This window comes from Pangasianodon hypophthalmus, chromosome 19 (genome assembly GCF_027358585.1).
Source record: "Pangasianodon hypophthalmus isolate fPanHyp1 chromosome 19, fPanHyp1.pri, whole genome shotgun sequence".
NCBI lineage: Eukaryota > Metazoa > Chordata > Actinopteri > Siluriformes > Pangasiidae > Pangasianodon > Pangasianodon hypophthalmus.
In genome coordinates, this window is record NC_069728.1 from 3,492,803 (window position 1) to 3,520,060 (window position 27,258).

The window sequence follows — 27,258 nt, forward strand, 5'->3', positions numbered from 1 at the left end:
TCGGTGTTCCAGTTCATCCCAAAGGTGTTCAGTGGGGTTGAGGTCAGGGCTCTGCAGGACACTCGAGTTCTTCCACTCCAACCTTCACACACCATGTCTTCATGGAGCTCGCTTTGTGCACAGGGGCATTGACATGCTGGAACAGGTTTGAGTCTCTTACTGTAGTTCCAGTGAAGGGAAACTGTAAAGCTACAGCATACAGAGACTTTCTATACAGTTGTGTGCTTCTAACTTTGTGGCAGCAGTTTGGGGAAGAACCACATATGGGTGTGTGATGGTCAGGTGTCCACATACTTTTGGTCAAAATTATATATATGATCCTAGAAATACTGTATGTGAATCCTTTCAGAATGATGTAGCATTATAGCAACTGATTTTGTTTATTTAATTACTATCAACATATTTTTAAAGTGTCTACAAAAGTGTGCGGGCAAAAGTTTACATCCCCAACTGTTTATGGGTTTAAAAAAAGGAAAAGAAAAAGCGCGTTCACGTGAGCCGTCACTCCCAAAACGTGCTCGTTCCTGCTTGCATGCGTGATGACGCAACACGTCAGCTTTTTCCGCTTTCCCTAATTGGTAACTGACGGACGGTAAAGATGGCGCCCAAGCCGCTCGTGTGTTTAACTACTAAGGAAAGATGACGGTCATAAGCACAGGAGCGTACTTTACAGCTGCGTCATTGACGGTGTAGAGTTAGGAGAGTTTAGGACTAACACTTGAGCGGCTTGTTGACTTGTTAGAAAGCCATTTTTCGGGCTGTAGTTGGTGCTGCTGCGCCCCAATGGAGGACATCAACTCGAACATCAACGCGGACCTGGAGGTGCGGAAGCTTCAGGACTTGGTCAAGAAGCTCGAACAGCAAAACGAGCAGCTCCGGAGTCGCTCCGCTCTGCTGTCGACGTCCGGAGGCTTGGCGGCCAACGCTAGACCCCTGAGCGCGGGCTACGACTCGGCGCTGTCGGCGGGAGCGGTGGCGGTGGCGGCGGCGGCGGGGCTGGCGGGCTTCACCGGGGCGGGGTTCGGCGGCATGCGGGGCTTCGGCGGAGCGGCGCCGCTGGAGAACTCGCGCTGTCTGAGCCCCAGGCGCTCGTACCATGGGAGCTACGGGTCGCCTTATGACTGCGACGCCTCTCCCGCTGCCACAAACACCGGCGGCGGCAGCAGCCCGTATTACCACCGCGAGTCTGTGGACTACAGCGAGGACCGAGAGTCTTCTGTCCTGGACGAGGTGGAGATCCTGGACCTGGAGGACATGGACTGTCTGAACGAGGACGAAGACAGCTGGTGAGTCATCATCATCATCATCATTGTTATTATTATATCTGTGTGTGTGTGTGTGTGTGTGTGTGTGTGTGTGAAATCACACCCTTAAATTCTTCTGGAGTTTGGCAGCTGTTTCCAGTCATCAAACTACACACACAGTACACACACTCTACACACACAGTACACACACTCTACACACACAGTACACACACTCTACACATACAGTACACACACTACACACTCTCTACACACACTCTACACACACTCCTGCGCCTGTGTCTCAAACAGATGACGTCATTAGCGATTAGTTGGTGGTGCACTAGTTCATCTCTCCCTTCTTTATTCTCCTCCGGGAGTGTGTGTGTGTGTGTGTGTGTGTGTGTGTGTGTGCACGCCATCTGAACACGCTGCAGTGTGCAACAGATTGTCCTGAACAGGCCTCTTCAGGGATCGAGCTGGCTGTTAGTTTAGTTTTCTAGCACCATGGCTCTCAAACTGGGGTCCAGGGATCCTCAGGGTCTGAAGTTTGTTACAGTGATCAGGAAATCACAGCCCATCATCATCATCATCATCATCCTTATCATTTATTATTATTATTATTATTATTATTATTATTATTGAGGTGTTGTAGTTATTATTGATCCAGTTTGATAGGTCACTAGAATTAAATCCAGACTCAGAAAAAAAAACAACAAAAAGGAATAATGTGAACTTACATGTAATGACATCTCAATTTAATTAAATGTGTTAAGAGAGTAAAGAGTTCAATAATATTTAAAATAAAAAAGCTCTATGGCTGAAATTAAAAAACAGCCAAAATATTACTGGACATATTTAAATATTGTGCCTAATATTTTTTTTTAAAAAAAAGATTAAGATTATGTTCATAAAATAAATATTTACAAGCTTTTAAAAAATGTTTATTTAAAAAAGCACTTCAGTTTCACAACAATACACTGTCACACTGTCATCAGTACTTCCTCGATGTGTGTAATTGTACAGTTAAAATCCCCAGTGCTTTTCACCATATGTACAACAAAACTTTTCCAGTATTTTCCCAGAGTATTATCATTTTATTTACATACTTACGAATACATTACACCTTCACACATTCATCAGTTCAACAAAAATCTGACCATATAGCTTTAATACTGTATACTCAATCCACTTCATCCAAATCTGGCTAAATATTTCTTTTCACGTGTTGAGAGAAAGACAATTTTCTCCTTTGTGTGTGTGTGTGTGTGTATGTATATATATATATATATATATATATATATATATATATATATATATATATATATATATATATTAGTGTATTCTGTCCGTCCATTCATTACATTCATTAACAGTTATATATTATTCATTAACATTCATTAACCTTTTTCTTGTAATTGCCTTCTTGCTAGCTGACATCCAACATCTTTGCTATTCCACATTGTGAATCAGATTTTTCTTTTTTAACAGTTAAAATTTCAGACCCCCTGATGTAGACAAGCTATATATCAGTATTTTGTTCTGCCCGAGTTGTGTTTTTCATACACCACCATGAAGACCAGGGATGCCGGACTGTGGTGCTGGATTAGACTAGATTAGATTAGTTTAGACTAGACTCTCTAATGAAGGCAGCTTGTATACAGCGTATATGTTGTTACCCAAGGAAACTTTTTCGGCCACTGTAGAAGATAGAAAACTATTATTAGATAGCCTTTCAGTCAGACAGCTTCATGGCGACCATCTTGTCCCAAACAACGCTGCTGACAAAAACAGGTGTTCAACAGTAAAAGGCAGGGATAGATCAGGAACGCAGTTGGTGTCCTTTGGTGCCATTCCACATGACCTTTCACTGTGACTTTGTTAATATGTTGGTGCTTTATGGCCACTCTTGCAGATAACCCATGCTTATAAAAGATATAGTACACAGCCCTTTTACTGCAGAAGAGCCAGAGATATGAGGCGAGGTGTCAGTGTGTACCAAAATGTCTGAACTCAATCACCTCCATTGCCTGTATTTTAAGGCTTTGCGCAGAATTTGTACAGATTTTCCACTGAGGCAGTAACTGATCTGGAACTTGAGCTTGTATGTGTGGATTTGGGCAGAAGCGCTTCAGAACCTCAGGGGATGTGGGAAATCCCTGCAGCAGCTGTGACCTGACAAAGGTTCGACGATGAGATCATCGATGAGATCAGTGATGAAATTTAAAAACTGTTTTGTCACTCTGCTTGCGAACACGTCTCTCAGTGTGGAATGTGATGAGTTAGAGACAGCAGAGAAGGCACTGTGTGATCTTGTCAGACAGGGCAGACAAGTGAACCGTTCAGTAGCATTAAATATAACAATGCTGGAACTGATAACAATGAAGACATCTTGTAATGGATAGTAGTAGAGATTTACGATGCCCAGTACTGAAACCTTGAGTATCAGGTAATGTTATCTTTAAAAACCACTAACACTTACTCCTTACACTGTAAATACAATTAAGTATAAATGTAATAACATCAGTACTATCAAAGGATAAAACAGTCAAGTCTCTTTTATAAGTAAACATTTCCAGTTCCAAAAGAATAATCCTTAAATTTCTTTTCCAGATCCAATTCCAGTTATCTCGATATTTACACATTGATTCCAATGACCTTTAACATTATTAGCATTTAATACTGTCCTCTCTCTCGCCCTGACTCTGTCTGAGTGTAGGAGGATTAGATGGATGGTGCATTCGACTAAACCTCCGACTAGGAAAAAATAAAGAAAACGCCCCCTCAACTCAACTTCTTTTCGTCTCCTCGACCCCGAGTTCAGCGAGTGACGTCAAATCAACATGGCTGCTCTCATCAACAATAATAAACAAACATCTTACCTTTAAATCAGTTATACTGTACAGCATATAACTTATTTGCTTTAGATCAATCAAAATACAAACGTATTCGCTTGTTAAATCTATAACACTGACTACACAGTTTTGAGGAGGAAAATATACAGCACTTATCACAGTTAGCTAGCATGTTGCCAACAAAAGATGAACATGAAGGCATCCATGTTGGAGAAAATGATGTCATTTTGAGTTCGGACTTCCCGCTTCCGAGGTAAATCGATTGCAACGTGAGTGTCAGTCTCTGTTACTGAGTCATGCTGTAATCCTGAATTACCACCACAAGGGATTAACAGACAGACGGCTGCTATACGGATGCCAGAAATGCTGCTGTAATCAAAACTGTTTTGCTTTGCCTCCAGAGTTAAGGAGCTTCTTGTGTCCTTAATTCATGAAGCTAAGCAGTGCTGCTCTGATCAGACGTTGGTTTCGCTGCATGTCTGCTAATAAGACGTTCCACCGACTGCTTTCTGAACTCATTTGAATGTACCACAAAACAAGCAGTTTCTATTGTAACAGTTTTTAAAGAAGGGTCACTTGTCAGGAAGATCTCTCTCTCTCTCTCTCTCTCTCTCTATTTATTTATCCTATAATCTTTATTGACAAGAGTCAGAGAGCTTGAAATTAGCTGCTGCAACATTTCTCAAAGCTTCCGCAAGTCACTGATTACAGAAACATTCTCTGTAACCTGTAGGTAAATAAACCAAACAATTCACTCTAGATGCTAGGAAAAGCTGTAGGACAAGTCATCACTTGTCTTAGACAGTCTACAAACCACTGGTAACTGGTAAATTCACGTAGCGGTGTAGTAAGTTCAGCTGACTACATGGACTTTGAATCTTACATGTCGTGTAGAGCGCACCTTCATAAAAAAAGTTGCTCTTTAATTTGAAAAGAACAGAATAAATGTAATATTGTACTACTGAGTCATTAGGCTTTTGTGTAAGTGTAAAACCTGTGTGCAAATACTGCACTAAGATCATTCGTTTCTGTTTATAATATTAGCTTTACTAGGACCTATAATTATCAGAGACTGATTGGCATTCATACTCCAGGAAAGCTATTTCTTAGGCCCTAGGTCTATACACTATAACGTGTGTGTGTGTGTGTGTGTGTGTGTGTGTGTATTGGTAGGTTGTATGAGGCAAAGCTGAACAGCCCTCTCCAGAAAGCACTCAGTCCGATCGTGTGGTGTAGACAAGCCCTGGACAACCCCAGCCCTGACATGGAGTCAGCCAAACGCTCCCTTCTCCACAGACTCGACCTCACCATGACAGGTACCACACACACACACACACACACACACACACACACACACACACACACACACACACACACACACACACACACACACAAATCTGTCGTCTGTTGTGATTTTCTCTTTCTCTGTTTCTGCCTTAGGTGCAGAGCTCCCATGAATTTCACTTTCATTTCTTTTCATTTTTTTCCCCTTGCTCATTTTTTCACACTTCAGTGCTGAAGAGGTTCTTCTTCCTCCTTTCCTATCGTCCTCCACTTTGACTCTTTTGTCTGTTCTCCTCCCATCTCCCTCTCACTGAGCGTGTGTTCAGCATGTGGGCTGGCAGCTTACTATACCCTGTCCTTTGCTTTGAGAGCCCACACATCCGGCTGTGTGTGTGTGTGTGTGTGTGTGTGTGTGTGTGTGTGTGTGTGTGTGTGTGTGTGTGCGCGTGTGCACGCGTGCTCTCACACTAATTATAGGGAAAGCTCAGGGAGTTCTGGGAGAGCTCAGATCATTGGGAGAGGTGTCCGTGCCATTTTTAATCAGGTATGCTCATATGACTCCTGATTTGAGCAACGCTATGGAGCACTATCGTCTGTCTACAAACCTTTAGTGTGATTCAGTCCCTCACCAGGGCCTCCCACTGTGAGTTCACAGATTTTTAATACACATATTACATATTTTATTTGACATATCATTTGGCAGATGCTTTCATCCAGAGAGGTCTACAAGTGAGACAAAATCCACTCCAAGCGTAGAGCCAAGCTTATAACTGAGAGTTAAAACCCATTCTTATTTGTTCAATAGTGTCTCCTGGCAGTTTTGGGATTTGAACCCACAACTTTCTGGTGCTCGTTCTTTGCTCTGAAAATGCCTGATCCATTATATCTTCTTTACTGACCTTGGAAGTGTTCCAAATGCCTCGTCCTGGAGCAAAGGTACCTTTCCTAGAATATATGGATTAGAGCTGTAGAGATCAGGCTCAATCAGACGTACTACAGTTTTGGAACTGGGCCACACGTCTATCTGCACCCAGATGGGCTTGTGTGGGTGAAGTCATTGGTTGCTTGGTAGCTCAGTTGTAGATTTTGTAAAAAATAAATAAATAAATAAATAAGCTCTATTCTCAGCTGATGAAGAGCTATATACACTCACTGACTAGTTTTTGATTGGACAAAAGATTAGAAAGCATCACCTGGTCTTTTTCCAATCTTTAGCTGTCCAGTTCAGTTTATTAAATCTGTATTTACTGTAGCCTCAGATGCAGTGACACCTCATCCATAGGGGCAGGTGGTGCAGACCCTCACCGTATATATCACCTGTTCAACAAACTTGATTAAGTCCTCATTCAAAACTCGATATATTTTAGAATTCTGTTGAAATTTTTATTACCTCTTTTGAGGGGGGGGCCCATTTTGCTCCACAGAGTTATTATTGCGTGTAGTCGTCAAAAATGGGAACTGCGACAAGCGCTCGTAGAGCCACAGAGGCAGAAGCCACACTTACCCATGCTCGCTCTATAAACATTTTCATCAGAGGAGGAGCAGCGGACAGGACAGTTAAAAAAAAAAAAAAAAAAACATTGTCAGATTGGACTAGGTTAAAAATACTCTGCACCTGCCGATATCTTGTTCTATAGCAAATAATCTGAATTAAATGTAAAAAAAAAAATTAAACAAAGGCAAAGTGTAAGTGCAACAACGTGTCTGAACCGTTTCTATTGTATGATATAATGCTAAGGTTTGGAGAGGGAAAGGGGGATTATGGAGTGGATAAGGTTCGTGCATCAGAAATGAGTTTGCACCGCAGTGCCTTGTTTCCCCACGCAAAGGCTGAAAAAAGGATGAAAAATACATCTCCTTTTTTCAGTACCTGAATTTTTTGTGTGCTCTTTTGTGTGGTTTTTGAGATGCAGTTGGGCTGGAAACTTTGCTGGCAAAGCTGATTTATGATCTTAGCTCTTCAGGAAACACACCTGCTGTATCCTGTTGAACAAAGTTATGTGTAAAAACGAACCACTCGAAACCAGCTGCTAGACCGTGTTCTGGATGTTCTACATAAGTCAAGTGTGGCAGCTTCTCCACTTCATTGTGTTTGATGCTTTGACATCGTGCTGCCTGATGAGATGCTTTTCTGCTCACCACGGCTGTAAAGAGTGTTTATTTGAGTTGCCAGAGACTTCCTGTCAGCTCAGACCAGTCTATGTTTTAGTAAATGTGTAGACATACAGCATGATTTAATAGTTATAATCACCATAATAATGCTAAGAAATTAACAAATTTTCCCTAATTTACACGTTTCGTGATGTGTTTTGCTAAAATATTTGGCATTATTTTATTCATATCATTCAGTCATAATCCACTGGGATTTAATAAACTAAACTTTAATAAATTACTTAATAAAATGAAAAGAAGCCTAAAGGATTTGTCCTATCACTCCTATTTACACGTCGATTCTAAGCTCTTTGATTCGGACATTTCAGGTCTTACGTAGTTCATATGATGACATAAGGGTAGTGTTTGTGACAACAAGCGCTGCGAAGCAGATTCACTGAGATTAATGAGCTGTAAATCCCTTTGAATGCTGCAGAGTCACAGATGAATTTTCTCTTTCCTGGTAAGATGTCTGGGGAGTGTGTGTTTTGTTTGTGTGCGTGTTTGTGTTACTCAGTCCATGGTAACCAGTCTCTTGTCCTTGCACTCTTGTATGTAATGTAAAAGAGGGCATGGCTCTATGGTTGAATAACATATTAGAGATGGAGAGAAAAAACAAAGACTAGAACGTAATATCTAGCTGCATGAACTTTGTTTGTGAACTTATTTATGCTTTATACTGTACGTATAATTCATGATTATTTTTTAGTTTTCCCCATCAGTGTGTATTTATATAATTATTATTGTTCTTAAATACTATAACACTATAATTATTATTGTTCTTAAATATTTGTTAAGCAGATATTCCCGAACAGCTGTATGTTTACACACAGCTGTTGTGTTGATGAATAACTTCACCATTATCTGGTTTGAGACTCTTTTGATATTTCTTTTTACCTCTTTTGTGTTGCTATGATGCAAGAATTTCAGCTCAAGTTACAGTGAGTGCACGATGCATGTCCGATAGATCAGATGATCAGATTGATTCTGGCTGGAATGCTCTTAAATGCTGCAATCGATGAACAGATTAAAAAAATAAACTGAACAGGATATGACACTGTGTAATTTTGTGTACAGCACAAGTAATTTCAGAGTAATCCTGTGTCGAGTACCCGAGTGTCTGCAGACAAGTGCAAGGCCTTTCTTTCGAGTGTTTGCTTTCTTTAGCATAAGAATGATCTACAGAAACGTACTCACTCTGGAGTGCACTCGAATGGTTTTTTTTTTAATCATATTTGCTCAGATTTGAAGACGCTAGGCCAGTGGCTCGATTTGAATTGAAGGGGTTTTAGTCTGGAGATGGCACAATACTCTTTTTATTTATTTATTTTTTCCTCGATACAGACACTTTCACGCACAAACTACTTACATTACTGTATAAATATAATAAAATCAAACCAATGGAAAAGCAAGTCAAGTCTGTTTCAAAAATTAAATTTATTTTCCAAATCTAATTCCAATCTTTGCCATTTGTTACAGGATCCGATCTTGGAAAAATGATTTTTCTGAAGGGAAAAAGGTCTTTTTTTTTTTTTTTTTTTTTTTTTTGGGCTGGTATAAACTGGTATTGGTGCCATCTCTAGTTTAATCCAAACCTCAATAACTGGAAAAACAAGAAGGCCAACCAACAAAGTCAGCATGGACCGAATGTGTTTTGTCCATGGAAAGTTCAGGAATAAAAAGCTCCAGAATACTGTACATGTTTTAATAATGAGCCTAATAATTGAATAGTTTATAAAAGGATTAAAGTAAATCAGTACAGATGGGGTTGAATTCATTTTACAGGTAAAGGAACCCCTGCTCTAGGGTATGACATACCCCCAAACACATTTTCACTCTCTCACGCACACGCACATTCACTCTTCCCTCCCTCTTTCCATTTTCCGTTTCTTTCTTTTCAGTCTTGCTTGGGCCATATTTCTGTTTACATGCACTCAGCCGAGCCCTTGCTGTTGTATTCTGTTCTTTCTTTCTGTGCTCTTCCTGTGTGTTTCCAGTTCTGACTTCCTCACAATCAGTCCCTCTCTCTCTCTCTCTCTCTCTCTCTCTCTCATTCCTCTCCTCATGTGACCTGCCCTTAGCCTTATTTGTGCTTGTTTCTTTCTCTGACTCTGCTTTTGGGTCTCTGTGTTCTTCGCTGTGGCTGTCGGCTTTTCCTTTTCTCTTAATAACCTTACTGTGCGTTCTCAGCACAAGTCCCAAATATTTATTCTAAGACGTAGTTTTGCTTCTTCAACTAATTTTCAGGTTTACCTTGGAAGGAGATTAATGGTTTGGTAATAGATTGGTGCTTTGCATATCCAAGTTATTTCGGTTGTGTTTTAGTAGTGAGATGGACAGATAGAAAGGCCAAGCTGCTTATCCACTAATAGACTCTACAGATGTATTAGCCTAGGGTTGGTGTATGCCAGGAAGCCAGTTCCACTTCATTTGTCCTGGTAATTCACGTCAAAATATTACCCACCGTTTCTTTAAAATAAATTTAGATTGTACTTTGATCTCTCACATAGACAGACAGATAGTGACAGATTGTGTCAGTTTACTGTAACGTCTGTGAAAAGAGGCCTCTCCATTAACTGTACTGGTCTGGAAAGGCCATCATTTTAACCCACTTACGGATGGAAACAACGGTCTTATGTTTGTAGGAAGGTATTTAGATCTGTATGTTTATATGTGGAAAAGTTTTGGTAAAAAATGAGACCTAATGCTGTCTTTTTTTTTTTTTTTTTTTTTTTCCCCAAGTAACCATCTTATTTTTTTCCAAGAAAGGCTGTTAGATAGATAGATAGATAGATAGATATACTTTATTGATCCCATGAGGGAAATTCTTGTGTTACAGCAGCATGGTCAGTAGCAAGATACAACACGTACACACACAAAATATAAAATACAATAAGTTAAATGTAGTAGTGCAGATATGGAACACAGTTGTAGATTTAACCAGATTTACATCAGTGTTTACATAAGTACTCTTGTGAAAAACTGGCAGTGAATAACGAATATGAAGAACCTTGAGAATGTAGAATATAATGACAGCTTTCTAAATGATGGCTTTCTTGTGTAATGTGAAAGTGTTATTATCTGTCACACACAGGTGAGCTGTTGTACAATGTTATTGCGAATGGTAAGAATGAACTCCTGTAACATTCTCTGTGACAACGAATTTGAATGAGTCTTTTGGAGAGACTCACACTGTAGTGTGTTGTAGAGAGGGTGAGACGGATTGTCCATGATGGAGAGCAGTTTGTTCAGTGACCTCCTGTTCCTCACTAGTCACGTTTACATGGACACTTTTTGTTTCAATCGGAATGAAATCAATCAGATTGATTAATCCGATTGCAGTGTTTACAAGAACGCTGAATAAAGTAATCGGGTTGTATCAAGCAATTAAAATGCCCCTTCCCGAGCCCAGAACAAGGCGTCTGTGGATGAGGCTCCGAAGCAAGGACTGGTGGGACAACATCGTCTTGCACCACTTCACAGACGAGGAGTGGAAGGAGAATTTTAGGATGACACGACAGTCACTTATGACACTATGCTGAATGGTGGAGGGGCACATGGCACCTGGTGAGGCTGCGGTCAGAGCCCCAATACCACCGACAGTGCGAGTCGCAATTGTACTGTATAAACTCGGCAGCTGTGCAGAATACCGTGTGATCTCCAATCAATTTGGCGTCCATAAGAGCACGGTCAAGAAATTTGTGTTCTGTAAGGGCATGGTGAGAGGGCCGTTAAAGCAGCTGTCAGTCAGCCATGCGTCACACGTCATTAGGTGATTTGTACGTCATTGCACATGCGCAGAACTATCTGGTTTCATTTTCAATCCGATGAAGTGTTCACATGTCCTCTCCATCGGATTAGAAGACGTTTAAACTACCCCTTACGATCCGAATGATATTTTAATCGGTTTTGGCCAATTCATTCCGATTGACGTGTTTACATGTGACTTTTTAAATCTGATTGTGCTTCTAGTCCAATTACGATCGGATTATTAGTGTCCGTGTAAACGCAGCTACTGACTCAAACGTCTCCAGTTTGTGTCCCGTGATAATAATTATAATGATAATTTAGCTTGAGCTATAATTATATGGTATTGCCTATTTAACAGTCGTGACATTCACATGTTCTGTTAATGCTTAATTTCACACTCGCATCTTCATATTGCTCAGTGCTATTGTACAGACACCGTGAGATAATAAAAGGCAGATGTCACTGGTTTTATTTTGAGAAGTCTGTTTTGACCTTTTTATATCGCAGTTGGTCAGAGAACTTGTTTGTTATATACTGTCTGTGTGTTTGCGAGTGTCTACATGTAGTTTATACAGTGTCCTGTTCATCTTTGATACTAAATGTCTTTGCTTAACTCTTGTTTTGCATTCGCCTTTATACTTCTCCCAAATTTCAGATTAGGACTCCTTTTGTTAGTCTGTTTTCACTTAGTGTCTGATTAAATCATGTAAGGCTTCCATCTAGGCTTCTTTGAAACACACACAGTCCTGTCCGTCAACTTTAGGCCAGAGGTCATGCCCCATAATGCTTTGCAGCTTGAAAGTTTGAGCTGATGTGATGCTCCTTTAGGGGTATGGGAAGTGCTTTTGATTCCTTAAGCTCACACAGGAAAAAAGTGAATATGTGGTCAGTCAGATTTAAAACAACACATTGCGTCTATTTTGCATAAAAATATTTAGCTTCTAATCAAAATATGATTTCATTGCTTATACTAAATTTAATTTAAACAAGTTTCTAATTATTATATTGAATGATGTTGAGTGAGTGTGATCAGTTCATGTAGTATTAACAAACTAATCCAATCACATTATAAAATCTCGGAACGTCGCTGCCTCGGAATGCGAGCGACCCGGTTTTGATTCTGAGCTCCGGTAATTATAGGATTCGGTTTTATTAAGGGCTTTGAAAATACACGATCAAATCATGTTGGATTTATGAAAACAAATTGTGTTAATGTAACTCAATTCATTTACATGGAACTGATATACGCATTTGAATTAAGTAAATTCAGTGAGCTTTTTTTCAGTGTAGTGTGGACACTAGAACTACGCAATATGATGATATATTCCTGCATTCGACTAGAGGTCATAACTCACAATTTCCCGCCTCCAACTCCAACTAACGCCCGATGGAGAAATCAAAGAAAGTGCCCCCTCAATCAGGAGCTCAGGACAATCTCCTCAACCCCCAAGTTCAGCAAGTGATGCCAAATCAAAACGGAAAAATATACATCACTCATCACAGTTAGCTGGCTAGCTTGTTGCCAACAAAAGACAAATCTTGTGGTGTCTGTTTTTCCCCCTTTATAGCTCAAACGCACAGTGGAAAATAACTTGGAAAATGACTTCCAATGTCTGAGGCAAGTCAAATGCAGCAGTAATATGGATATTGTGATAATTTTGTCAATGATCTCCTAAATTAGTCTGTGTGACAGAAATCAGAGCACAAATTATGTAATGCAGTGGTTCTTAAAGTCCCTGAAGCATAAATTTATTTATTTATTTATTTTAAACCAGTGATAGAAATCACAATCTGCATAATCAAAGATACCAAATCCAAATCAGGTGTCGTCTGTCACTTCAAATTTCAGGAATAGAAAGCATTATGGCCTTAAAAAAATATAATTTGAAAAAATGTAAATAATGTTCATGAAATAAATCTATTCTGAGAGGGTCTGTGGAATTTATTTTACAGTTAAAGGGGTTCCTGGCTACAAAAAGGTGTAGCGGACACTCGGCTTTAATGATCACATTGAAATTCTCTGTATTTATTTCGTGCACTAGGTGCTGCAGTGTCACACTGCGGATCCAGAATCAACTACCACACTCTTGGCACTTATTAGAATATAAGCGCCACAAATTTAACCTCAGATTCAGGCCCCCATTCTGTCATGGTGTCTGATCTGACGGTGTGTTTCTGCCCGACTCTGGTAGCAGAAGCATTTACAGCACTAATCCTAAGTGCTGACCTCTGTACATAACTCTTATATGGACCATTCCTGCCATTCAGCAGAGCTGGGCATGTGTCAGTGTTAGTGATTTTTTTTCTAAGCTGACCTGTAGAGCCCACCATTCCTAAATAATGCAGATGGAGAAGGAGACAACTAGAGATGTTGAGCAGTAAAACACAGGAAGTGGGAGGAGTGTGGAGAATGCAGAGGAAGGGAAGTAGACTCTAATGGCCTCTTGAATGTCCAGCTGTGTGTGTGTGTGTGTGTGTGTGTGTGTGTGTGTGTGGATGGTCATGTGAGAGTGTATCCACCAGTGTATCCATCACTGCTCCTGGGATACAAGTCTTAACCTCAATAAGTCTTTGGGAGTTTAGGGAGTTTAGACTTTCTGTAAGAGTTCAACTTCATTACTGCAGCGTAACTGACTAAAGCTTTTCATGGTGTTGCATAGTAAATGGCTACATTGTGTGTGTGTGTGTGTGTGTGTGTGTGTGTGTGTGTGTGTGTGTGTGTGTGTGTGTGGGCGAGGTACATTGTGCCCATATGGAGTGAATAGAGTCTATTGTCAAAGCACTGGACGCACTAATAAAGGCGTTCTGTGTTGGTCTTGTCTCTGTCATATGCTTAAATAGACTTTAAGAGCATCGTCATGCTCACACATTCAGCAGCAGAGAGAGGTGGTCGCTATCTTTAACTGTCACTATCTTTAACACAGAGTGTGTTTGAGGTAAATCTCCAACCCTCATGTTCCTCATAAATTGTTCCCTCTGCAATATCTCTTCTATATTTCTTTCTCCACAGCGAATAAGAGGCGGAGTCTGTACGGCAGTACCTACAGCCCTCAGGTGGCTTACGGAAGCTCGTGCAGTCCAAACGCAGCCAACAGCCCGTACAGCAGTGGCTTCAACTCCCCTTCCTCCACTCCCTCCAGAGTGCCTATCGTCAAGCAACTAGTACTGCCTAGTAGCACAGGTGCCCATCAACATTCACCTCAACATTACAGGCCCGCAACCCTTCATATCGCATTCCCTGTTTGGAAATATACGCAACAAGTATTGCTCCATCAGCAGTGTAGGCAGAGGCCGCTTGTTTTTATATTTTTATTTGTCGTCTGTGTTTGCAGGTTATCAGCGTGGCTCAGTGGACAGAAACCCCCCAGCGGTGAGCCCTCAGTCGTCAGTGGACAGTGAGCTGAGCACTTCTGAGATGGACGAGGACTCCGTGGGATCTTCCACCACCTACAAGCTCAATGATGTCACCGATGTGCAGATTCTCGCCCGCATGCAGGAGGAGAGTGAGTGACTCTGTCTGTTCTCTGCTTCCATAACAGGGGTTTCCAAGCAACCCCAAATGGACATTATGATTTTTCTGCAACCCAAAGCCTTGACCATGCCACTTTTTAAAAAAACATTCCAGATTTATAATTTAGGATTTCTATTTAACTTCTATAACATTTGAACACTTATGTTGAACATATTATGTTAGGAATATGCGTTTGAGTGACTAAAAACCAAAGGAATATTCCTTACACCAACTTACCAGTCTAGTGGAAAGTGTGGTGTTTTTCAGTAGAAAAATAATCCATGCTGAGGTGGTGTGATGCGACCTGACGCGAAGCAGAGGAGCCTGGTTAATTCTTGGTGCATGACTTTGCTCTCGTCTGCTTAGTTTGTGAACATTTTTAGCATTTAAAGACACATTCACTAGACGGCACGTCAGAGCAAAGCATCCCTGTCCATCAGGTTTCCAAGTTGAGCTCTCAGATGTTTAGTGATTTCGTGTACTGCGATGTTAAACACACTGATGAGCTCTGTCTCTTTTTAAAACTTTACGCTGTCGTCATGATTGTTGTCATGGGCTGTGTCTCAAATCGAAGATTCTTTGAAATGCAGCACTGGAGCACAGTGTGATAGGATCACGTCTGATCTATCTGGCCCAGTGGCAAGAGGTTATATTGGGTACAGATCAAAGCATTTTTGTGTGAAGCAGACAAGCTGGGAGATTCAGTGTTAAATTTTTTATTGTGAGCCTACACTAGTCAAGTAACGTCCTGGCAGTTAAATATCCTGCTTTAAAATAACACTAGGATAAAATCAGAACTAAAATCGTCTAACTGTGCTAACAGGCCTTTAAAGGAATTTCTTTGTAAAACTTTTGAAGTAGAGTAATAAGCAAGATAACATCTTCAATAATATAAAGAGCTATGTAGCTTTGCCTATGTAGTTTTAATGTTTTTATTGCAGTTGTAACTCAAGTCACATGCAGCTCAAGAAATTACACCTGCTTCTTTAACTAGCGATGATCTAATTCCACTTTTTTCCATTTTCAACACAGAATGTGTATCAGAACTCTGTGGCCGATGCCACATAGTGATATTTTCACAGCATCCAAACCAACACACTTCAGTCTTCTGTTGCCAGGTTGCATAAAACATCCAAGATGGTAGAATGCCGTAAGACAAATTGTGTTCTTTGTTGGTCTCAATGAACATCACCCACATTCACACACAATGCACAGTCAAAAACACAGTCAAATACACTTCCAGCATGGCAACCCAGTGTTACACATATACACAATCTATGTGATTAACATTAAAATTTGAAACTCGGAGGACATTTTTATATTCATAGTAAACTTGCTGAATGACTCATTTAAACGACATTAATTAGATTTCATGTTTGCATGTAATCTTCATATGTACTAACAAGTTGTAGAAAATGAATTATCTATTACATGTATCAGGATGGTGATATCTGTGTCTCCCTCCCTGATCACCTACCGTCTGTGATAGTACAGCATTGTATAAAACTCCTCGTGCTGTGTGTGTCAACAGGCCTACGTCAGGACTACGCTGCAACAGCGTCACGCCGCAGCTCGGGCTCCTCGTGCCAGTCCCTGAGGCGTGGAACGCTCAGCGATCAGGAGCTGGACGCACAGAGTCTGGAGGATGACGAGGAGGCAGCGATGCCCATGGCCTACCACCACCCACCCATCACGCGCTTTAGCCCCTCCCCTCGCGTCTCGCCCCGCGTCTCTCCTCGCCACTCTCCTCGCTCGCGTTCACCCGCTCGTGCCTCGCCACAGCCAATCATGAGCCGCCTGCAGCAACCCCGCCTCTCACTGCAGGGCCACGCCCATGAGCCACACACAAACGCCATCAAGAACGAAGGTAGGCAGGGTTCAGCATGTATTGGGCATCTTTTCTGATGTAAAAGCAACACTGATGGGAAGGGAAAATGTTAAGTAGCAGCATTATATACAGTATAAGTAGCAGTAGCATACTTACATAGCAGTATAAGTAGCAGCAGTGTGTAGACATTTATAGCAGAAACCTGGAAATGTGAATAATATTTCTGATGTCTCTGGTGTGTGTGTGTGTGTGTGTGTGTGTGTGTGTGTGTGTGTGTGTGTGTGTGTGTGTGTGTGTGTGTGTGTGTGTAGAGAAATTACGGCGCAGTCTTCCAAACCTAACACGTTCCAGCTCCGGCCCTGCTGCCGAACCTGTCAAAAACAGCCGCAGCTGCGAGTCCAACCTGCAAGTGCCAAACGGATCCCCCCGACACCAGAGCCAGTCAGCCAGTGAGTACACACACACACACACACACACACACACACACACACACACACGGGCCAATCAGATAGTGAGTACACACCCAAGGTCATGGCCACTGACATAAACTCATACATGATTTTCTATTTACTACATAAAGTGAGTACACATACACTCTCTGTCCACTTTAATAGGAACACCTGTACACCTGCTCATTTATGCAGTTAGCCAATCAGCCAATCATGTGGCAGCAGCACAATGCATTAAAATGTTTAACTGTCTCTCACTCAATGTTTTTTGTTTTTCGCACCATTCTGTATAAACTCTACCAACTATTGTGTGAAAATTCCAGGAGATCAGCAGTTTGTGAAATACTCAAACCAGCCCATCTGGTACCAACAACCATGCAACGGTTGATCATATTTCTCAAGTCAGAGAGATCACATTCTTTTTCCTCATTCTGATGTTTGATGTGAACATTAACTGAAGTGCTTGACCTGTATCTGCATGATTTTATGCATTATGCTGCTGTCACATGATTGGCTGGTTAGATAACTGCATAAATGAGCAGGTGTGCAGGTGTTCCTAATAAAGAGGACGGTGCGTGTACATGCACATCACAGTCAGATTTACTAAATGAATTCATTTCTGTCTGCTGTTCAGTACATACACAAGAGTGATGTTTATCCTGCACATTGCTGCTGATGAAATTTCTGTTTATACTGAAGTGATTATAGTGAAGTTTATAATCAGTGATTAAAAATGAAACAGGAAACAAATTTTAAGTTCAGATTCTAATTGAAAACAAAATCACAATCAGCAGTTTCCAGAGTGAAGAAAAAAGATTTAAAATGCACTCGACCAGTGAATTAGTGTTATTCTTTGACTTTGGCTGTTAGACCACTTCTCTGCATACTTAAATATTTCTATCTCATAATTTCTTAGCTACATACTCAGTACCTTTTCTTCTATTTTGCTACATTTCTCTTCTTTGTTTCATCTCATTTAATTGATGGCATTATTTATTGTGTTAATTTTCTGGAAAAGATTTTAGAAATGTAATTAACATTAATTTGTCTTTAAGCATCAAAATGCTTTATTTAGTAATAATCGAAGGAAAGCTATTTTGTGATGATGGGAGAAGCTGTAATCAAAAATAAAATAACTGCTAGACACTTGATAGCAGCAGGCAGTAATGTTGCATTTTAATGGTCATTTGACTGAAAAACGTACTACATGCATGCCTACAGGATTCTGTAGGTACTTTTGTGTCAAAATGCCAAAATTTAAAGTGTTATTGGTGGAACTTCCCACTTTATTTCCATCTCTCCCTCTCTTCCACTTGCTATTCTTTAGCATGGCGTCCCTATCTCCATCCCCTGCCCCTCTTTTTCTCTCTACTGGTAGCTTGGCTGTGTTATCGGCGCTTCCTCTCTAGGTGAAATGATTCCCTTTTCTGTGGCACCCTCTAGTGGCCGGTGACTCCTTGGCTAGATAACGGTTTTTCCTCTGTCGCTAGTGGAAGCATGGCTCGCTCACTTTGCTTCATCAGACAAAACCCCCACGCTGGCTGGCTGGCTGTCCCTCCTTAGGCTGTCCTCTTTAACATGACGTTATTTACTGATCCTGGATCAGTGTCTTGATGGTTACTATGTTAAACACTGACCTTAAGCCAGCCTGAATCAGACCATGATTCCTGATTGTCTCCCAGCAGCGCAGCACCAAAGGCTCTCCGGGCCGGCGCGCGCCTCCCCGAAACCCAAAGAGCGGCTGCAGAGCCCCACGTCTCTACGAGGTAAAACAATCCGAGAGCTGAAGCCTGGATTTATACACTGCCCACTCCTGGCCACGGGGTTATCAGGAAGATGTTTAGAGTTGTAGCTCAGGTTAAGTTTGTCATCGCGAATTGAGCTGCTAGAAGCTATCAGTGGGTTCAGGAAAATTCCTGATCTGATGGTTATGAAGTTATGATGGTTAATATGGAAAATATTAACTATATTAATTATTTTCACAAGAGGTCAATAGCTTTATTTTCCACGTCTGGGCTTGTTTGGAACAATGACTGTTTATATGAGTGGATGTTGTAACAGGGTGAAGCCAAAATGTCTCTGAGGCCCTACAGTGGCTGGCTGCAGTACAGTTTTTTAAACTCCACCCATTCCCATGTTAGTGAATGGAAAACAAGCCAAAACTTATATTTGAAGCTACATCTACACAAATTAATTTCAGGAATGGGTTATTTTTACAAGTTCAGTTGACCTTGATATCTCCCCCAGTGTTTTTCCTTACGATAAATGCATTTTTATAGGAGTTATTTGGTGATTAAAAAAAGGGTGGTGTTGATGAGGTGACTGTTTTGGTCCCACACGCAATTTCCAACACTCACCTGAATCTCTTGACAGTTCTGTAGCAAAGCCATGTCTTGTTTTGCTGTAAAGAGCTCTCAGCGGGGAATTCTTTGCAGTGTTTCCGGTATGTTGCTCATTTTGGTGTCTAAGCTAGCTCGCTTTACTGAGTGAACGAAATGATGGCATTAACCAAGGCAGCTAATTCTAGCTAAATTTCTTAACAATTTGCTATTGACTGTATGACATTAGCAAACACAGAGAGCTTGATAAGTTTAACCAGTTTCTCTTTTTTTTAACCAATTCCACAGAATGAAAGGAGCATAAAACATCACACTTCCCTATTCAGATGGGTAACTTACTGCAGGTGTCGTTGTGGAGCGCGATGATTTTTTTTTTTCTCCTGAGAATATGTTGTGCTGAGTGTAAATGTTGACTGCTCTTTAGCAGTATATTTTCAGTTAGTAAATTACATTACCCCCTTATACTTGCATTACTTTGCTTAACATGCATCAACTAACTAGCAAATGGTAGTTCATGCAGTCATGAGTCTTGACTTTTCCTGTCAATGGTAAAATCAAAATACCTCTGAAAATTAAACAAGTACAGTTTACCAGTTTGCAGATTAATTAATAACGTTGTACTTACCACTTTGAGATAGCATTCAGTGCGCCATCTTAAGATGCACTTCAGGTAATAGCTCTCAATGTAAGGGTTACTGGAACGAAGCAGGGCGTGTCCACGATCACTACGGGCAGGCGAGAGGCGGACTTTCTGTCTTAACATCTTTATATACTGTTCATGTTATAGCTTCAATTCTGACTTACTGCACAAACTTGGTCACGATGGCGACTTTCAATTCGACCAAAAAGGCTTCATAAGTGCACAATGGGAGTAAATAGCGCCATGTTGTCCGCTCATATATACAGCCATTGGTTTGAATGCATTTCCTTATAGTCTGTCTCCTGGTTTCCAGGAATTTGAAGTTTAGTGCTAGCTGAATATATGATTTTGTATTAGTAAAGCACACCCTGTTAACTTGTTCTTATAGCTGCAGAGATGCTTTCCTGGTTTCATGCTGGCATTTTTGTGCGAAAGAATGTGTTAAGCTGCTGAAATGTTTGTGCCATCTGACGGGATCTCATGAGTCTCATGAACTAAAACAAAGAGCCTTTAGGAGCTTCAGTTGAAACACCACCATCTGTTTTTCAGCCTTTATTTTCCCTGGGTATCTCTTAGGTTTTATACTCTTCCATATATCACCTCACATTCTGTCAAAATGTTAATATATATGAGAAAGTGTGCGTAAATATTAAAGCTCTCTCTGGAAGAAAAACGCTATTTGTGGAAGATTTCCTAATGTGCTACTCATCTTGTAATAATCTTAATCTGAAGACTGTTAGAGGAAAGTACAAGAATTCAACAAGGGCTGCGTCCCAAACCACATTCTGTGCACTAAACAGGATTCTTTAATATTATATAGACACCATTTGTGCGCAGATATACTACCTAAAAAAATTACCTAGAGAAAATCTTACACACTGTAGCTTTAATGTTTCAGTTTATTCATTCATTCTTCTTCAGTGGCCGCTTTCTCCTGGATGTTTCAGTTGATACAAGAAAAAATAAAAGATATGATTAATGATCATTAATGGGTCTCTTTACCCATAAAAGGTCAGGTTAGATGAGGGAGGTAGTTTAAAGAGGTGTTGTGAAAGCAAATGAAATACATCTGCATTAAATAAACTACATCCACATGCACTTAGAGGGCCGCAGAAGGCGACGGCCCGTGAAGGACTGGTTATGAATGTATTTGAACACAAGAATCTCCTGTTTCTATCTTTAGTTCCTCTCTCGTGTTGCTTTGGAGAGGAAGCAGATTTCAGTGAGTATTCACTGAGGTGCCGGCTGTTTTCCATATTGTGATATAGTGTGTGTGTGTGTGTGTGTGTGTGAGGTCTGATTGTGCTTTGTGATATGAATGATTATTTTCCATTTTGCCACTAGTAGGAGGAGGAGCAGCATGCTCCACTCTTAGCGAGGATAGTGAACTAATGAATGCTTGTGACATTCACACATCATTGCAGCTCATTTATTCATTTGAATTGAACACCAGTTCATTGTGAGTTGGGTTTTTTGTGTGTGTGTGTGTCTGTATACGCAGGTGGTGTGGTGTGTAAGTTTGTTAGTGGATTCGATGTTCTTTTACATGCGGACTATTCTATTGTGTTGACAGAAAAGTGGTTCATGTGTGTGTATGTGTGAAATTCACTATTCATGTCCATCCAGTGTAATTTTGAGGGTTACAACTGATCCATCCGTTTTTTTTTTGTTGTAGTTCATTCATAGTGAAAACATGAATGGTTTTTAGACATTGCTTGCATTCTGTTGAAAATCTTACATACACTTGATTTGTGTGCTTTATTTCTTCGTCACTTAACTCCTATTTTCTTGCAATTCTCTGCTCTTCAGTTCCCCCTAGCAGTAAGTTGCGCACACCGGCAGCACCATCACCTCTCGCCCTGCGACAGCCCATGAAGGTGGTGTCTAATCCTGGTTCAGTCACTACCACGCCCACTCGCTCTCTGGCCCCGCCTCGTAGTGCTCTGCCTCGCCCCAGCGGCCCTGCTGCCGGGGGTTTACCTGTGCCTCGCAGCAAACTGGCCCAGCCTGTGCGCAGGTATACACACACACACACACACACACACACACACACACACACACAGAGCACTGGTGTATAGCTGTGAAGTACAAATATTTTTGTTACTGTACACAAGTATGTTTTTGGGACTATATTCTACTATATTTGAGTATAAATAAACTTGGCAACTTGAACCTTTAGTAAATGGTTACTCCAGTAAACTTCTCCAGACACATTTCTTACTCACTGCACTATTAACCCTGTTCTAAAGAACCTTTAGACCTTCTTGTATTTTTGATACTCAAGTACTTTTAATACTTACGTGCATAATAATCAGGTTATATGTCATTTCCCACCAAGGAACTGTAATTTTATTTGACTGTAACTGTAACTTTGTGCACCACTGGCCACTAATAACTACTGCCACCTACATGTGTGATGGTCTGGGAAAACTCTTCACATGCTGATATTTTGACATTTTCCGTCATATGTAGATCTGTGATGCCAAGTGCACGCTACACAAATTGCAACTCTCAGTCGCTAACCCTTTCAAACTGCACAACTTATAAGAGTGTGCACACTACACAATCTTTCGCAGACGAGGTCTTCACCCTACACGACGTTTCACCTGGAGAGATCCTTGCCGGAGTGCCTCCGATCCCGCTTTCTCATTAAAATAAAAGCAAGAGCTGTCTATCATGTGACTGTCACTACTTTGAACAAAAAAAAAAAGAAAATGGAGAAATGAAAGAAAATGTGGAGGAAGTAAAGGTTGGGGAAGAGTATCGTGAAAATTAAACATAGCTTTTCCTAGAAGAAGTAGAATTCTTATACTTTGCAGGAATCGTGTCATGTTTGGGTTTCTTTTTGCTGTTCCTAATCATTTGGGTATGACATGACATAAGTTCTTAGACAAGCAGTATTACTGTGCTTACAGTTTGCCCTCAACTCCCACAGAAACTGGTGGATGATAAACTGGATTCAGGGATCTGTAGTGCATGAGGACAGATGTATTTGATTTCCTCTCGGGCTTTCACTGGCTGTTTCTCAGCGCTGTACTTGCAGCTAGTTGCAGAGTGGTTCACACTATATGATTAATTGTCAAAAAAACTCAAACCTGCTTGGAAATATATCGGAGCATTGGTGATCACTCGTAATTTGAGAAAATCAGGTCAGCTGCTGGATTATCGGGGCTGAAATCATGTAGCATGCACTAGGCTTAAAACACAGGCTTTCCTGAAAAGAAATATGTTTCTCTTTTGCATCTCCACCAGAAGTAAAGTTATAGATGTTTGCTCCAAAATGTGAAAATTCTGACCGAACTGTGTCTCGCCGTAGCATCTCAGACATTTTGAGAGTTGGTATCTCATTACAAACTGAATCGATTAGGCTTTTGTCCATTTCGTTATGGCACATGCTACACAAAAGCTTGGTCAAAGCGTGACGTTCACTGTGTGAGAAATCACACTTAACTATCAAGGTTTAAGACGTCTTTAGGCAGACTGCGTTTACCATTGTATTTGTGCATTTGTTAACCCGGTGTGATTTACAGAAAGCTTAGGCAAGGTTAAGAAAGTAAGTAATTAATTTTAAAAAAGTAAAATAAATAGTTAATGGTTTCTCAGATTTGAGGTGGCAAAGTATGAGTAGTCAGAAAAAAACTATTTTGTCATTTTTGGCTGTTTTCCAGAGTTCAGGCACAGCAGACATCCAGTGGGTTTTCCCAGCTCACATCACAATTAATCTCTCTTCATATATTTAATGTCTAGATGCACAGAGCTGTTTTATGACAAGGCCATGAAATTTATCCATACAGGAGCCACCTTCATATAGTCGTATAGTTCCACATTCATATAATCGTATAGTTCCACCTTCATATGGTCGTATAGTTCCACATTCATATAATCGTATAGTTCCACCTTCATATAGTCGTATAGTTCCACCTTCATATACTCATATAGTTCCACCTTCGTATAATCGTATAGTTCCACATTCGTATAATCGTATAGTTCCACCTTCATATGGTCGTATAGTTCCACCTTCATATAGTCGTATAGTTCCACCTTCATATAATCGTATAGTTCCACCTTCATATAATCGTATAGTTCCACCTTCATATAATCGTATAGTTCCACCTTCATATAGTCGTATAGTTCCACCTTCATATAATCGTATAGTTCCACCTTCATATAGTCGTATAGTTCCACCTTCATATAGTCGTATAGTTCCACCTTCATATAGTCGTATAGTTCCACCTTCATATAATCGTATAGTTCCACCTTCATATAGTCGTATAGTTCCACCTTCATATAATTGTATAGTTCCACCTTCATATAATCGTATAGTTCCACCTTCATATAGTCGTATAGTTCCACCTTCATATAGTCTTATAGTTCCACATTCATATAGTCGTATAGTTCCACCTTCATATAATCGTATAGTTCCACCTTCATATAATCGTATAGTTCCACCTTCATATAGTCGTATAGTTCCACCTTCATATAGTCGTATAGTTCCACCTTCATATAGTCGTATAGTTCCACCTTCATATAATCGTATAGTTCCACCTTCATATAGTCGTATAGTTCCACCTTCATATAATTGTATAGTTCCACCTTCATATAGTCGTATAGTTCCACCTTCATATAGTCTTATAGTTCCACATTCATATAGTCGTGAAATCTGTTTGGTTATAATGAAATCTCTTGTGATGCTGCTCTCATAAGATAGATGAAAGACAGTCTTGAGGCTTACATGTGCTAATATGTGCACTACATATGTGCAGTGCTTTCAGTGGCCTAATTCCATGAGGGTGTGTGTTTACCCTGCAGGTCTCTGCCAGTTCCTCGCACTTACAGTGGTATCAGGGATGAGAGCTGGAGAGAGGGATGCTACTGAGAAGCCTACAGCACAGAGACGGACTGTCCGACCTGGCACTTTACTGATCGACACAAACGAGCAAGAGTTCCACTCTTACTATCCCCATACAATCAGCGCTGAAAGGAAATTCTCACATCAGTGAGGATACTCATATCATGGCTGGCTGGAAATCAGTGAATGCCAAAGAACCTGACTGAGATGTACACTTTCTGCCACAGGGCTGCGCTCACACTCCAACCGAACAGCTCCTACAGAGAGAACAGATCGAACCCATCTCTCTCTAATAAACTATTAAACAGCTTATTGTCACGCTCTGCTTCTGCACCCTGCGAAGGAGACCCTTGACTATCGCTACTTGCGTATTATTTTATTTTCCCTGTAACGGGCCTGTTGCAATCTTGTCCGGGTGGAATATTATGTGAAACTATTCTAATGGTGTTTCACGATGTGTAGCTTGATGGCCATCCCTTAAAAAAAAAAAAAAAAAAATGGCTGTATGGTGATCAAACCCCTTAGTGTCTTTCAGCGGGAATGTCTTGTCATTTCTATGTGACAATTATTTATTTAGAGATCATTATGTAAAAGAAATTATTTACAGAATATATTCCGACTCAGTATTTGCTTTTGTTTGGTTTTTTGCATTTTTAGTTCTGAATGTTAATATTAATGTTAAACCTCAACTATAAAGCTACGTTTCCAAAGCATTGTTTTGATGGATCCATGGCAAACTGGCTATGTATGTTTTAAAAGGTTTGAGTTCACTGGGTTTTAGTTAACAACTATGAGATTCACCAGGGTTGATATTTTTATAGTTTTTCAGATGTAACCTTGTAGAATCATGGACTGGAGGATCATGGGTATTACTATATGTCCAAATGCGTAGTACTCTGTGTCATTGCCCAAACTGTGAGTGTATCATGTCCCAATTTGGCAGTCAAATTATTGTAACCCATTCGATGTTGAACATTAAGTGTTGCGAAAAGAGTCGTTTGTGCATGTTACAAACGCTGATGGATGGTGAGTCGATCCGTCTGTCTCCTGCTCAGGGGTGGGGGAGGTGGGAGGGGGTCATAAAATGGCATTGTGACGTGTAGTGTGGTGGAAAAGAAAATAAGTGAAAAGTGTTATCATTATGATCTCTGCCATCATGTTGAAGATGGAATTGATTTAAAACCCAGTTTTTGACCAGTTTGAGGAAAAAAAAAAATCTCTGGTAATTTGGATGCACATTCATGGTCACGGTCCAGCAACGGGAAGTGGACCAGCTACGGAAGCCTTTAAGGCGATACATGCACACAACGGGTCACCGCGTTATTGCAGTGAGAGATCAAGAATAAACAAAACCGCACCTGAATGGCAATGCCACTTCAGACTGCGAAAGTTTTAAACATGAGTGCCTATAATTTATGAAATTGTGATTACTCTGGTGTCTTTGTTTGCATTTTATAAGTTTCATTTTTTTGTGCCAACAGAGTTGATTTTGCCATTATTATTTGCTTCAGGGGTCTCTGCATTTCTTTCTTGAGTTTTTGGCTGATACATTATTATTTTTTTGGTTTTTGTAATTGCTTTGATAACATTTATATGTATGTTATAAACGCTTTGATATTTATGACTAAATGCTCTGATGTAATAAGAGGCTTATTTATTAAAACAGAGCGAAACCTGTGCACAGTGCGAGGCAGCGTTGGTGGGACGTCTGAGCCTGGTCTGGGCATGAGGACACTCGTGCCACACCATATTGTGGACAGTTTTGTTAAACATTTTTATATCTCCACAAACATGACGCTCAGTTTTTTCCCCTGTGTTCACATTTCAAATAAAATGTCTAAAATGGCATGTGTTGTGGTCTGTGATGAATTCATATAAACCCTCAGGAACAGTTTTAACCTCTAGCTAGTGACCTGTTAGTTCCTGGATTAAATGCCACTATTACAATATGTTTCATTAAATTCAGTAGATATATATTTATGTGAAGTAAAGTTATTACAGCTTCTAACAAAATTGTTGCGATTTAATAGGTTTCTATAATTTAAATGATTTTCTTCTTTTATAATATGTAACAATACGTACTTGATGTCCCATTCCTCTAATGATAATGATACACTTTTTATGATATTATTTCCAATGTGACTCAGTAACAAAGGATGAAAAATGTTTACAATAAGGACAAAAGTAGCACTCTTTCTTTTCTTTTTTTAAATTGTAAACTTGATTATATTATTTCTTGCTTTTTCAAAGGTATATCAGAGGTCAATTATTCTCATTTCAAAATTTGAAAAAAAAAATGTAACATACAGTAAAAAATTTTCATTGGTAAATGAGACTGGTGTATTGCAAGTTTTATAAGCA

General features: G+C 40.2%; 1 protein-coding gene across 4 annotated transcripts; it reads left to right on the plus strand.

The window, feature by feature from the left end:
* The first annotated feature begins 1 nt into the window (after position 1).
* On the plus strand, positions 2-26,743 carry slain2 (SLAIN motif family, member 2). Of its 4 annotated transcripts, none has more exons than XM_026946905.3 (9): positions 2-1,286; positions 5,270-5,412; positions 14,292-14,462; positions 14,614-14,784; positions 16,324-16,659; positions 16,932-17,069; positions 18,752-18,835; positions 21,858-22,065; positions 24,858-26,743. In XM_026946905.3, exons 1-9 carry the CDS (start codon positions 784-786, stop codon positions 24,922-24,924), a joined length of 1,821 nt encoding a protein of 606 aa, XP_026802706.2. In that variant the 5' UTR covers positions 2-783; the 3' UTR covers positions 24,925-26,743. The 4 variants fall into 4 exon arrangements, with proteins under 4 accessions (XP_026802706.2, XP_026802707.2, XP_026802709.2 ...); XM_026946906.3 differs by having other exon boundaries at positions 18,755-18,835; XM_026946908.3 differs by lacking the exon at positions 18,752-18,835.
* The last annotated feature ends 515 nt before the right edge of the window (positions 26,744-27,258 follow it).

What these genes read in the sequence shown, in the direction of transcription:
- slain2 (XM_026946905.3), top strand. Translation starts at nt 784, where the DNA reads ATGGAGGACATCAACTCGAACATCAACGCGGACCTGGAGGTGCGGAAG. An exon ending in AAACGCCATCAAGAACGAAG is followed by an intron (nt 16,660 to 16,931) that starts GTAGGCAGGGTT and finishes GTGTGTGTGTAG; the next exon opens with AGAAATTACGGCGCAGTCTT. An exon ending in ACACCAGAGCCAGTCAGCCA is followed by an intron (nt 17,070 to 18,751) that starts GTGAGTACACAC and finishes ATTGTCTCCCAG; the next exon opens with CAGCGCAGCACCAAAGGCTC.